Source organism: Bombus terrestris, chromosome 12 (genome assembly GCF_910591885.1).
Source record: "Bombus terrestris chromosome 12, iyBomTerr1.2, whole genome shotgun sequence".
Taxonomy (NCBI): Eukaryota; Metazoa; Arthropoda; class Insecta; order Hymenoptera; family Apidae; genus Bombus; species Bombus terrestris.
The window spans coordinates 7,003,953-7,017,305 of record NC_063280.1 but is presented as its reverse complement, the minus strand read 5'-3'; the positions used below and the strand labels follow the sequence as shown (position 1 = coordinate 7,017,305).

The window sequence follows — 13,353 nt, the reverse complement described above, 5'->3', positions numbered from 1 at the left end:
TATAAAATCTAATAAAATCTATTGTTGATTGATATACCCGAACATTTTAAATTAAGAATAATGTTTTAAACACGAAAATATGAAGGAAGAAGTACAAAACTGATTCAAAGATATTCAAATTTTTATTAATTGTATATTGATCGCTACACAACGTTTTTAACTAACAATGTTAACTAAATTCTATAAATACATATTAAGATATCAGTCATAAGAAATTCGGGAAGTACTGATGTACATGTATAATTGATGCATATGACAATGAAAGCATAAGTATCATAAATATCACAATAAGTCATGATTACAGAGATCATAAAAATATCTTATATTCTAGAAAGCTGTTGTAATAAATTAGAAGGTAAAATTGCTTCCAATTTGTCTAAAATATAATAAAATGGATGAGAAAACCAGGCAAGCATCGATCGTGCAACAACACCCATAGTATCAGGATATTGATGTGTTAAAAGTGCTAAGAGTGCTGTAAAGGAACATAAACCAGCTGTAAACAAAATAAAAAACGGCAACTCCTTTTTAGGGTAAACGCTAACATCGTGAAACGAGGGTAGCAATTCACGATCTGCACATTCTGTGCAGGTTGGATATGGATAGAATAAATGTCCTCTTTCTAAAGGGTAAGGTAACATTCTAAAAGTACCTTCCCATGTACAATGTAACAAATTAAGAGCACCCTCCATTTGTTTCCAATGAGCAAGATGAAAGAATGCGTAAGCAATCGCTTCTGAGTCCCCCCTTTTTAGTACATGTTCTGGAGGTAAAATTAAAGGTTTCATTTCTAATAAATATTTAGGTACATGAGGATTAAATTCAACAGCTCTGTGAATAGCTTCAACTGCTATCATTTCTGGAGTAGTTAAACCTCTTTTACTAGCGATATCTGTCGAAAATTTATCAGCCACCAGTCGCGCTTTTAACAATGCAGCTGTATAACAAATAGTTGCAGATTTTGGTAAACTAATATCATCGTATTTTGCTAATACTGCTTGAACATCTGCATATGCTTGCATTTCTAATAAAGCTTCAATTAAATTTTCATGAATGTTTAATACATTCATAATTGGTGGGACTTCTTTTGTGAGATCTCTAAACATTTTTACTGCTTCTTTCAATTTCCCTAATTTTCTTGCACACATAGCTAACCTTCGTTTAACATATATTAAAACATTTGTATCTCTTCTATGTATACCCTCTGCAATGGCTCCTTGATGTTGAGTACTTTGAGATCTTCTATAATTGTTCTCTGCTACTTTTAAAGCTTGTTTTAAAATCTTTTCTGCCTCTACAATAGTAGTAGCTTCTTCTTCAGCAAGTAAAATATAAGCAGGGGCGCAATCAGGATTACGTTCAAGAGCACTATGTGCAGCTTTTATTCGAACTACTGGATTTCGCTCTCTCCAAGCTGTTTGCATAATTTCATACTCTGCCTTACCTATCAAAAGTATACAATTAATACTTCAATTTTCACAATATGCTAATATCACTTGGTGAATGTTTACCTGTATCACCTTCACAAGTAAAAAATGTTTGATGATCTTGAGCAGATAGGTTCATATCATAATATGTTAATGGTTCTTTGTTTGTAGCCCAATAAAATCTTTGATACTCAGCCCCTCTAAATAAATTTATTGGGTTACGCCAAACTTTACACTCTGGAACATTTTGTTGATTTGAATTTGAACTATTTAAACTTGAGTTATTGCCATCTGATCCACTGTCACCTCCACCAATCCATGGTGAAATGTGATTTAAAGATACTTGTTCAATAAAAGATGTGCCGTATTTTCTAAAATACCACCATTCGAAGATTAGAATTAACCCAGAAATTAAAGATGACGTTCCAGTGAGTGCAACATAAAATTTTGGGGTTAAGGTGCTCAAAAACATTGTAGAATCCCATATGCTTGTGAATAATAGAGCCATTTATAATACAACACTGAATGTATTATTTTTTTATTATTCCTGGTTACACTATTATACTGTTGTATAAACAGTTTTTAATTAATAAACATTATAACACAGTCAACGTTTTTACTATGTCCTTACATTACCCGAGAAATGTTACTTCTTTTATTCTATCTTAACTAATAAAACTAAAATGAAACTATAATCTTAACATTTACATATGTCTTTTTTAAATTTGAAACAATGCGTAACTGTTTTCATCGTACTATTAAATGTGGTAACATTTATTTTGTCTGAAGTTGCCGAAATCAGAACTTACATTGCAACGAGATTTTTCGAGAATTGTAGCGCTTATTATACATAATAGATAGTAAGTCGCGACTCTTCCTAGAAACGCTTTAAACCTCATATTTCTTAGCAGAAGGTAAATAAGGGAAGTACGATATTATTGGCTCAAATAAGTTATAATATTATTTTTATTTTATAATAAATCAAATTGTACATCATTGTTTCTTAACGTAAATACTACATAATATAGATTTGTATACCTATTGATTATTTCAATATTGTAGTTATATAATGTTTCATACGATATATTGACATCGTAATTATTTTCATCTATAATTTCAATGTTCTAATGATTGTGCGTAAAATTGAATAAAATACATATAAGATTAATGTTTTAAAAATTTAATATAAGTTTTTCAAATTTCGTTTTTAATTTTGTAGCGACGCCTATATCCTCGGGCGCTAAAATCAAACGCATTCATTTCTATGCCTATTAACTTCACTAATGTTGGCGTCTGGTAATTGAATTGAATATAATTCCTACAATTGTTACTCTAAATCATTAAAAACCTCTGAATTTTTACACGATGGGTATTTCAGAATGTGTAACATAAAGTTCCCTAACATGTAAGGTCTATCCTGTACCGTATCTCTGGTAGTATTTCTGATAGTATTTCAATTATTTTTCTTAAATAATTATGCATTCGATACACGTTATTGTCGTCCTGTCTTTTTCAAAAAAATTGTCGTTACGTGTGTCGAATTTGAAAATGGTGTAAATTGGCACAAAGAAGCAATACAAAATATACAACACACTTTAAAAAGTTTGTTATTTCATACTACGATAAGAAAATGATAATTATACGTATACTTTTGACCTACCATGACGGATTTCATTGATCCATTAAAATCGTACTATTTATCATGTTGCAGAAAAATATTTTATTATACTCGCATGGATGATAAATTTGTGACTTATCTACCATTTAAGTGAAGTTTATGGAATAATTTGATAGATAAATTACAATGACAAAGTTACTGCCAACATAAGCAGGTATTCTAAAAAAATCTAAATGGATGTAAAAAATCTTCAAAAATTCTAAATGGATGTAAGAATTTTACTAATTATTTTTTTTTAATGTTTAATATCGAAATGCATTTTTAATTTATTTGCTTAACTTAATTTATTATTTATTAAATATACATGTTATATTGTTTCCATTGTTTCTCTGATCAGTTGTGTAGTTATACATATTTCGTCAGAGTAAATTTCTCTGAAATTAACTAATATTGCTGAAATGGATACTTGTCCCGCGAAACTTTCTCCATGTTGCGTAAACAGGGGAATTCGGGTTGAGATTGCACTCGGACTAAATCAGAAATCTACTTTCATGATAATGATTTATATATAATGAGACATAATAATAATTTATATTTTGTATATTAATAATGTACATCAATTATGTAAGTATAAATGATTAGGATCATAAATTTGAATTAGATACCTTACAAATGTTCTGCGCGGCAAAGAAAAAAATTATATTTTCTTACTTTTATCGAAAGACTATTTGTTGATTGTATTCATTATTGGTTATCCAGATGGGTGTCCAGCTCTGTTTGCGTATACTGGTTTGATGATTAATAGAAAGGCAACAAGTGTATCGTGAATAATAAAAAAATCAGAGATAGATTACGAAGAGGAGTTTAATGTTAGCGCCTGGCCTGCGCTCAGCTAAAATCAATGAGTCCACCCGGCGAATGTGTCAGTGCGACTCCACCAACGTTGCGTCGAACCCGTGTCCCGTCTTCCCTGTCTTTGACTTTTCCTTTCTTTCTCCTCGAAATTTGCGTTATCGCCTGATGAAAATCATGTAAGATTAGAGATCGATATGCCGAGTCAAGAAGATATGGATCTTTGTACCGATAAGGTACTGTCCAAGGGAAGAATTCTTCAAGAATTAACCAAAGCTGTCAAATTGGTGAGTGCTGTCTGCTTCAGCATAAGGACGACGTATCAAGGCCATACGTCGTCTATATACATATATACATATATACATATATATATATATATAGGTATGCACTTTCCTAACGCGAATTTTTATATATATCGAACTAACGACGTTTTCCTTTTCTGCTCTGAAATTCTTTTTTAAATGGCTTGGACAGATTTTCATTCGTTTTTCCTCGCAGATAAATACGAGTTTCTTGAAATACTTAACCATGACGAAACAGCTGAAACTGCAGTGGCACGCATTTACACGATCGGTCGTGTATCAAACGTTTAACAGTTAAATGCGTTTTGTTATCTTTATTGTTTTTGAACGCGAACCTGTGTTGAAGAAGTACATGTGCTCCTCTCGTCATCACGATTTCCCGTTTCTCACTTGCGACTTACTCAACGTCTTGTTCCACGTCGTGGCTCCTCCACTGACGTACGTGCTTTTACCTCTTTGTTCGTATTACTATCAGTAAACTATTATTATTTCATTATTTTTTTATGAGATCTTCGGTGATCGATAGAATCTTGATTTCGTATTTTATGAATTATACCATGCTTTTGCAAAACAATCGAATTTCTTTCAATATTTTAATTTTGATTACCTATTATTGTTGATGTTGTAATTATTTAATATTTAACATTTTATATCCGGCCTTTGTTCGATATTTAGAATGACAAAAGTCATTAAACAAGTATAAATCTGTACTATATTTCTCTATGAAAAATACATATTGAGATACTTAGTTAATCTTCTAGATTAACATAATTAGCATTTTAATCACAAAAGTAATTTTTCATATACTGACAGAAATTTAGATTTAAATATGAATATGAAGAGTGTACTCAGCTAAATTTGTATATTAAAATTAATATTGAAAGTTACATATGCGCATTAGCTTTTTGTAATTAAATAAATAAAATTTGTTTACTTGTATTTATTAGGTTTACGCTCAAAGTTTATATGGTACAGTAGTCTTAGATGGTGACTCTTGGTTGGTCTACTGGTTAGACCGAGCTTTACGCCATGGATTGCGTATAGAGAGACATGGATATTGGGGCACTGCTCGTGAACTCAGTCATCAAGATACTGTTGTTGTAATTCATGCTCTTCAAAGTGTATTAACTTCCATTGGTAAAGGTATGAGTGGATTTGGCATTATAAATTTTAATATTTATGCAGATTATAATTTATCTTATTAAGCAAATTATAGTATATCTTCATGTTTTTTTAGGCAGGGCATGGCTTTACCATACTCTCAGCGAAGGCAGTTTTGAAAGTTATTTAGCTTGCTTATTACGAGATACAAAAATATTGAAAAAACAATATTTTCCACATGCACTTGTTCGGGATGCAGATAAAACTAATCAATTAGTTAATCTACTTGCTGGTTTAGAAAATGTGTCTTTCACATTGCAATTGGTATGTAGAATTACTCTATAAAATATTTATGAAATATTATAAAAATTTATTCCATGTATTTTTATAATTATTTATATTTTGCACTTCATTTTCTTTCATATTACACACATGATAAATGCCAATGATGATATCAATGTATAGTTGGCATTTCACATAAACGTGTTTTATAACTTTTATTTTATGTTCCCTACGTTGATACCAGTATCACTCCATGGTTACAATTATCTCAACAATAAATTACATTTGCCTCTTAGGAAGAGTTGTAGTATGTCAAGATGTAATTGTTGAATCTGTTTTTATGAATTTAAGGGGCAATAAGTTATCATATATATAAATCTATTTTTCATACATTATATCTATATTACTTCTTCTGCTTGTTCATGCAAAGATATAATATACAGTAATTTAAAATATACATATACATATAATATACATAAAATACACATATATTATACAAATAATTTGTAATTACATATTTATTAAACAGTTGGAATGTGTAATTTTTATGGTATATTCTCCTTATTCCATTATATGTAGAATAATAAAGTAGAAGAAGATATATATGATATTTAGAATTTTATCAGTTTAATTTAAAACTTAAAAAGTAAGTTTTATATTAAAATAATAAATTCTAATTGTTTGTGTCATTGTAGGATGTCACATACCTGGATATTTGCAATTACATGCCTCAAAGGCCTATGAGCGTAAATCCTTCTGGAACTATATTATCATTACATCTTAGATCATCCAGTGTTTCTTCGAGTTTAGCTTCTCCTGGTGACAGTGGAGTTGCTTTTGATAGTGACATGGAGCTTGCTAATGAAACAGATGCTAGTAGTTACAAGGAGGTATACTTTTGTAGTGAAGTTTATGCTCAAAAATATAAATCTTTATCTTTCTACACATACAATCCTGTACATACTTTTAGGAAGATTTTCATCTAGAAGAAACTCCAAGGTATCGGAATAATAGGTATAAAACAATGATAAACAACTGTAGAGAAGACAATAAAAATTTTAGCTCCAGTGATTCCAGCGAAGATGGAAAAACACCTACACAATCACCAGGAATGGTTACCAAATTTCAAACCGCAATGATGACGAAAAGTGATATAGCGAATCAAAACTTAACGAGAAAACTTGATGATAATGAGCTTACCTGTTCCAGTTTGGATACTTTAAAAGATTACGATTTTTACAGTAAAAGTTTAGATGAGTCAAAATTAGATAAAATAAGTAACAAAAATGATAATGGAATTAAAGAATTGAATAAAAGAACCACGTATTACAGCGATGGTAGTTACAGTTTTAAAAGGAATATTGATCCTCGAAATTCATATGTTATCAACAATGATACAAATCTTCTAGAACTTAGTATGACTATTTCAGATTGTGAAAACATAGAAGCACCATATGGTATTTTGAATACTATTAATATGACTGATGCTAGTATTTTATCATCCTCTAGCTCAGAAGCTATCGTACAACGTAGACAACGTAAAAAGAAACGTGGGGAAAGTAAAAAGCGCGTCAGTTTTCACGAAGATATTTTAAAAACTATGAAATTGGATGATGATGAAAATTACGCAGATTTTTCTATGAGCTTTTTAACGCCTAATTCAGTTCAGAAGAAAGATACACAAAAAGGAAGATATAGTTGGTGTGCTCATGGGGATTCTCCGTATGTTCAAAAGAACGTTAATCCCAGAAATGCACATTCGGATTACTATTCTTACTCTTCATCATCGAGTGTATTTGATAGCGATTGTGAAAAGAAAGTATCATCAAAGAGTTGTGAACAAATACCATGTCAGAACAATTGCAAGTGTGCTTGTGGATTGTCGCTTTCAGAGCGAGGTGCGCCAGAGGGCCAAGAAGATCCCGGTAAAGCATTCAGACCGAAGATGGAGATTGAATTAGAAGAAAATGAAGCACAAGAAGCGTACATCGTTGAAAAAGAATATGGAAATATCGTAGAAGATCCTCCAGCAAAAGTTCAAATGCCTTGTCCAACTAATTCGAAACAATATACTACTTCTAGCGATTGGTCGGATATAGATAGTACTACCACATCGGATGTAGAGGAACGTAGAAATAGCAGACATTTAGCTTCACCTTCAAAAAAACGTAACATGACATCAATACTAACAGGAGAAAATAGTAACAAATTATTAGCGCCGCCACCTATAAGGCAAGCTCCATCTAAAACATCATTATTGAGTAGATTTCTAAAATCTATTACAGAGAGGAAATTTGAAGTTAAAAGAAATAAGAAGTCACAAAAAACGAATCCTTTATATATCAAAGGTGTTAAAACAAGTTATGATTCTTTTAAAGAATTTAATGATAATCTTGATCGAGAGATACAAGAAAATGTGGCAGCAGAAAAACGAGAATTTAGTGGAGAAAAGATTAGCTTGAAATTACGAGAACTTTTTAAGAAACATATTTATAGAGATAAAACAGAAGAATTATATAAAGTATATAAAGTTAGGAGTTCGTACATGACAAATGGAGAAAGTAAACCGATGATTGCTTTATTAACAGATAAAACATTATACTTAACAGGTTCGAAACCGGACCATATTTATAGTAATCAGTTCGTTATTCCTTATAACGAATTAGATGTTATAATGGTAAGTTTTGCTCGGATAATACTATGCTTGTAAAATCTAGACAATAGGGAATAAATAATAAAGAAATATATTTTCTAGGTTGGACCAAATGCACAAACAATACTATTATCAAATGCAGATTACGAGATGCAGTATTTATTTTCTACAGGAAGTTCCCAAACTACTTCAGAGTTAATTGCGCACTTGGAGATGGCTATAAGGAGATCTCCAATGAAACCAAGACTTCCAGCAGTTAAAATATTGACCTACGAAGATATGCATATTTTAAGGCACTCTGTGCTGTGTGATACTGCTGTCCATCCTGTATGTAAATTTAGTTGTATTGAAATAAGTAGTAAAGGATTATTAGCTTTCTGAGGTTCCTTTTCTTTTTTATGGATTAGTACAATTTGATATTTCAGGATGAAAAGATCGAACACTATAATCTTATTTATATGGAAGATGAACATATGTCACCACCTAGCACACCATGTGGTCCAACAAAAGAAGGTGATCTCATGTACAGACCACACACGTATCAACAAGTTCATCCTAATGCTCCAACTAATCCATGGGAAGCTGGATACTTTGTTCTCAAAGGTGGAGTTGTTTATATGTTTACGGATGCGAATCAACGATTACCGAAACGAGCTATTCCATTGAAAGGTGGTCTTTGTCAAGGATGTCGAAGAATTCCGAATTCTCATCGCCCTCATACATTCGAGATACTTTTAAAACCGAATAAAGCTTTTCAGTTTGCTGCTCCAGACGAATACGTCGCATCCGAATGGTTACAAAGCTTTGTTCAAAGTGCTTCTGGGTTATTCGATATTACAGAAAAAAGAGAGCCTTTGCCATGTAGCCTTATTACAACTACTAAGCATTTAGTAGCTATGAAAGAAGTGTTTCCTGGTAAACAACGTGGGGAAACACTTTCTTGTGCTTCTGTAGAAGATCTCACAGCTTTCAGAGTACCTTTAACTCAACAATCTTGGTGTATACTGGTATGTAGTTGATATTATGGGTTTATACAGTTCTATAGTATATTATACAGTTCTTATTATATATTATTTTCAGGAGTTCGCATGTCGAGAAGTACATGAAAGTAGTGGTGACTGGGTTATATATTTCACAAATTACACTGAACTATCTACTTTTAAAGAAATTTTAGAAACATTGTGGGCTGATGCAAGTTTGGTATGCCTTCTTTTATTTTCAATTTTAATAATATATTATAAAAGTAAAAATTATGCCTTCTATTTATCATTATGTAATTTAAAATAATTCGTATTTTGACAGGGTGAATTTCCTATGGTAACGCTTCCGCCAGAAGATAAACTTCATCGACGTTGCTCAGATGCCAGTAAAGAATTAGAGTTTGCATGGCGATATTTATTACCTTCAGTAATCGATTAAACGATAAGGTGTACCAGTAGACAATAGCTAATGCATCGTCATATTCAGTAATAAAAATTGATGAAACATAAGTACTTGAACGAATCAACTCATATAATACAGATACTAAAGCATTCTGATAATATCGAATATGATGTTATAAACAAATTATTCAAAATCAATATCTCATGTTCTTCAACCAACGAGGAATGGTGAATACAAAAAATCATACAAACATAAATTATAAATATTTAGTGATACGTAATATTGATGTGCTAATTCAATAAAATGGTGCAATATGTTTTCAATAGCGTAAAGTATGATATTGATAATGGTACACAGGACTGTAATATAATGATGAGTGCGTAAAATTACTGTGTCAGTTACATGGATGTCTATATAATCACATTTATTATAAGAATTAATTTGCATTTGAAAGTGCACTATAGATACCAAAACAGTTTCAAAAACATGTAATACTAATACAATGGCAGTAAGGCTTAGTGCAGCTTCTATAATGGAAGAATATTCTATAAATTGCTTTTAAAGTAAGCATATGACATATTATTAACATTCCTATTAATAATACTGATAATAATTGTTATTATAATATATAACACAGCTTTTTTTAAATTTTATTTTTGATATCTTCCCTTTATATATGTATGTATATGTTTTACTGCTTTAAAATTGTTGTTTTGGTTAGAATTCTGATTACTATGTTTTAGATTGTAAAGGTTTAAAAATTAATTATCGGATGTAATTTTCATGTTATTAGCGAGGTGCTTTATTTAGTAACTCCATATTTCTGGGAGATAAATATTGGGAAAAATTATAACGAGTTAGTTTTTTTTAAATACCAGCAATACATTTTAATATGGAAGAAACAGCTTCGTATACCAAAGAGGTTTCTTCTAATACTAAAATTAATATATTGGTTTTTAATTCCTTTTATAATGTGAACAACTTCTTTATTTTACAATCATATATCTTTTCATTACCAAAAACTACGTGAACCGATGCAGGTTGTAAATCATTGTGAATAAAATTCTAATTCTATGTGCATTGTTTCATGTAGTCACATACAATTGTAATAAAATATTGAATGAAAGAGACTTATTAATGTACGCAATTGTAATATGAAATTTGCGTATGTTATATATGATACAAAATTGGAACATAATCAACACATGTTAGTTTCTAATGTGTCTAAAGGAAAAAAATGTTAAATTTTACATGCTTTGATCAAGCATGTTAAGCATTCTTAAATATTACAGCCATAGAATTTTTGCACAATGTCAACATCACCGTACATGATCTTCAAAGTTACAAATAAAAAATAAATAGAAATAAAATTGTAACTAGTCACCAAAATAAAAGCAAAAACATGTCTTGTTCTCCTTTCTTGTAAAATGTAATGAAAAATTTGAATTTTAATTATATATTGGATAAGTATAGTAATATCTCGTATCTTTTACTTTGTTTTTATTGCAATAAATTCTTCTACATAATAACTTGTTTGTCATTATCATTTCTTGAACTGAATTCTAGATTATATATATAAAATAACATATAATGATATTTATGAGCAATTAGATGTGAAAATTTTTACAAATATTCATAGTATTTAAATATTGAAATATTTGTTGTAGAATTATATTCTGAATTTAATTTTGTCACATTTAATATCATTTTAATTGAAAGTACTTTCATTAATATTGCAATCTATTTCAAAAGTTAAAAATATCACATAGTGAAAAAATGCATTTAATCACGTATAAAGTGTCCATCTGCATGTCTATGCTTCTTTGCCTTTTCTATATCTGCCAATGGATATTGTTCTTTCACAGCTTCCATATCAAGGTTGGGGAAAGTTCGCATCAAAACAGCAACCTTATTTCTTTGACGACTAAAATAAAATTTTTTACGTATATTATATAAAAAGAAGACTCATTAATTTAAAGGTTATTTTGTAATTATATAGAAAAAATACAAACTTTATTAATCTACGTTTTTCATTCCATAATTTCTCTCTATAAAGTCGTAAAAATTTTTGCACTGCATATCCACCAAAATTAAATTTATATTTTTTGTGCCACGCAAAATTTTTATTTTTTGGTCTAGAATATTGACTCATTCGATAAAAGTAACGTAAACCTGTAAAACAGAATTTAAGTAGTCTGTTTATAGACAATTTCTATATATTTTATATATTTTTTATATCATATAGAATAAATATATAAAAACATTTTACCAAGAGGATTATATTTTGTTACAACAGGTCGTTCTCCAGTTGTTCCAGTTTCAAGCATATAGTATGCTTTATTTCTTTCACGAACTATTGACTCTAAGTTAGCCATGCTATCTTCAACTTTATCAATTCTTTCAGGATTTGGAAAATATTTCCATTCTCGTTTATAAATTTCTTCCATTGTTAGAAGCATATTGCGTTCTTTTAATAATACAAACCTGGGCGTTTTAAATATAATTTTCATTATCATACAACATTGTTATATTTTGTAACTTATGTGTGTTACCATAATTTATGAAGGTCTTCATTGCTTTTTAATCTTAGTTCATCTTTTTTCCAAGAACGCCCAACACGTATTCTATCCTTTTCCCAATTTTTTGGGTCATCAAAAAATTCCATCAAATCATTACATTTAGGTGTAGTATGAATGAAAGAATATTGAAAAGAGGGCACCCTAAGGAATTTAAATCATCTATGTATAATTATAAACAATAAAATTATACAATTTAAAGGATATTTGTATATTTACATGTTAAATTAATAAGATTATCAGTAATAATTTTTATGTTACGGACAAAAATATAGACTCAAATTAAGTACTAAATATTAAATGTAATAATAATAATTATAAAATATATTTTTGTTTGAAAAAGTATTTACAAGCAAGTATTTCTTATATTTGCAAAACTATTAGCATTTATACATTATGTCAAATAGAAAAGAATTATTCAGGACATAACCTCTCGATCTGTTCAATATAATTTACTGTAGAAAAATTACATGTAAAATGAATTATAAAAACCTTTGAATAAACATCGAAGTCGTAACTGAATTTACATTTTGTGATAAAACTAAATTTGTAAACAGTTTTGTCACATTATTTACACCTTTTGAAATCTGTATAGCTTTCGTGAAGGCTGCCATCTTATTAATAAAATACTAAGTAGCTATTATTACTAGGATATTACTGAGTTATTACCAGAGAAGAACTAAGAATGATCCTGCTTATGGATCTGGTTCTTCTCTGATTAGTGCTGCAGCACGCGACCAAACGCTGAGGTCAATAAAAAGTAGCATATACAAGAACCTATGTATTTAAACTTGAAGTTAGGGATCTGTCCTGTTTGATTACACACTAGTATAGACAAGAACTTATTGAGTTGCACGCTACAAGAACCTTTAATTGTATGATTCTACGGAAAAGTTCATATCTAATTTTCTATCCGATTTTTGTTAGTATTCTTTGTACAATCGTCAACATGGGCGAACATCGAAGTAAAACCAATTAAAAACATTAGGTTCTTGTCTATACTAGTGTGCAACCAAACAGGGTACATCCTTAACATTAATCTTAAATACATAGGTTCTTGTATCTGCTAATTTTATTTGACTTCAGCACTTGATCTCATGGTGCAGCACCTGTACTGTGAAGCAACTAGCACTATGAGCGTGAATATTCTTGTTTCCTT

The 13,353-nt window shown here is 30.0% G+C and overlaps 3 protein-coding genes across 4 annotated transcripts; 1 reads left to right on the top strand and 2 right to left on the bottom strand.

Annotated features, from left to right (window-relative positions):
- Positions 1-103: 103 nt before the first annotated feature.
- LOC100649669 (protein ST7 homolog) lies at positions 104-2,270 on the bottom strand. Its single transcript, XM_003399865.4, has 2 exons — positions 1,512-2,270; positions 104-1,444 (listed from the first exon to the last, which is right to left on the bottom strand). The coding sequence occupies exons 1-2, from the start codon at positions 1,933-1,935 to the stop codon at positions 321-323; spliced, it is 1,548 nt and encodes a 515-aa protein (XP_003399913.1). The 5' UTR covers positions 1,936-2,270; the 3' UTR covers positions 104-320.
- A 1,504-nt stretch (positions 2,271-3,774) lies between these two features.
- On the top strand, positions 3,775-11,147 carry LOC100649782 (pleckstrin homology domain-containing family M member 2). The gene is made up of 9 exons (XM_020865940.2): positions 3,775-4,184; positions 5,147-5,342; positions 5,437-5,624; positions 6,278-6,472; positions 6,553-8,259; positions 8,338-8,562; positions 8,643-9,242; positions 9,316-9,435; positions 9,538-11,147. The coding sequence occupies exons 1-9, from the start codon at positions 4,095-4,097 to the stop codon at positions 9,652-9,654; spliced, it is 3,438 nt and encodes a 1,145-aa protein (XP_020721599.2). The 5' UTR covers positions 3,775-4,094; the 3' UTR covers positions 9,655-11,147.
- On the bottom strand, positions 11,102-12,851 carry LOC100649895 (39S ribosomal protein L47, mitochondrial). 2 transcript variants are annotated; one of them, XM_003399866.4, is made up of 5 exons: positions 12,687-12,851; positions 12,171-12,338; positions 11,888-12,102; positions 11,631-11,790; positions 11,102-11,542 (listed from the first exon to the last, which is right to left on the bottom strand). In XM_003399866.4, exons 1-5 carry the CDS (start codon positions 12,806-12,808, stop codon positions 11,401-11,403), a joined length of 807 nt encoding a protein of 268 aa, XP_003399914.1. In that variant the 5' UTR covers positions 12,809-12,851; the 3' UTR covers positions 11,102-11,400. The 2 variants fall into 2 exon arrangements, with proteins under 2 accessions (XP_003399914.1, XP_048266848.1); XM_048410891.1 differs by having other exon boundaries at positions 12,665-12,806.
- Between the last annotated feature and the right edge of the window lie 502 nt (positions 12,852-13,353).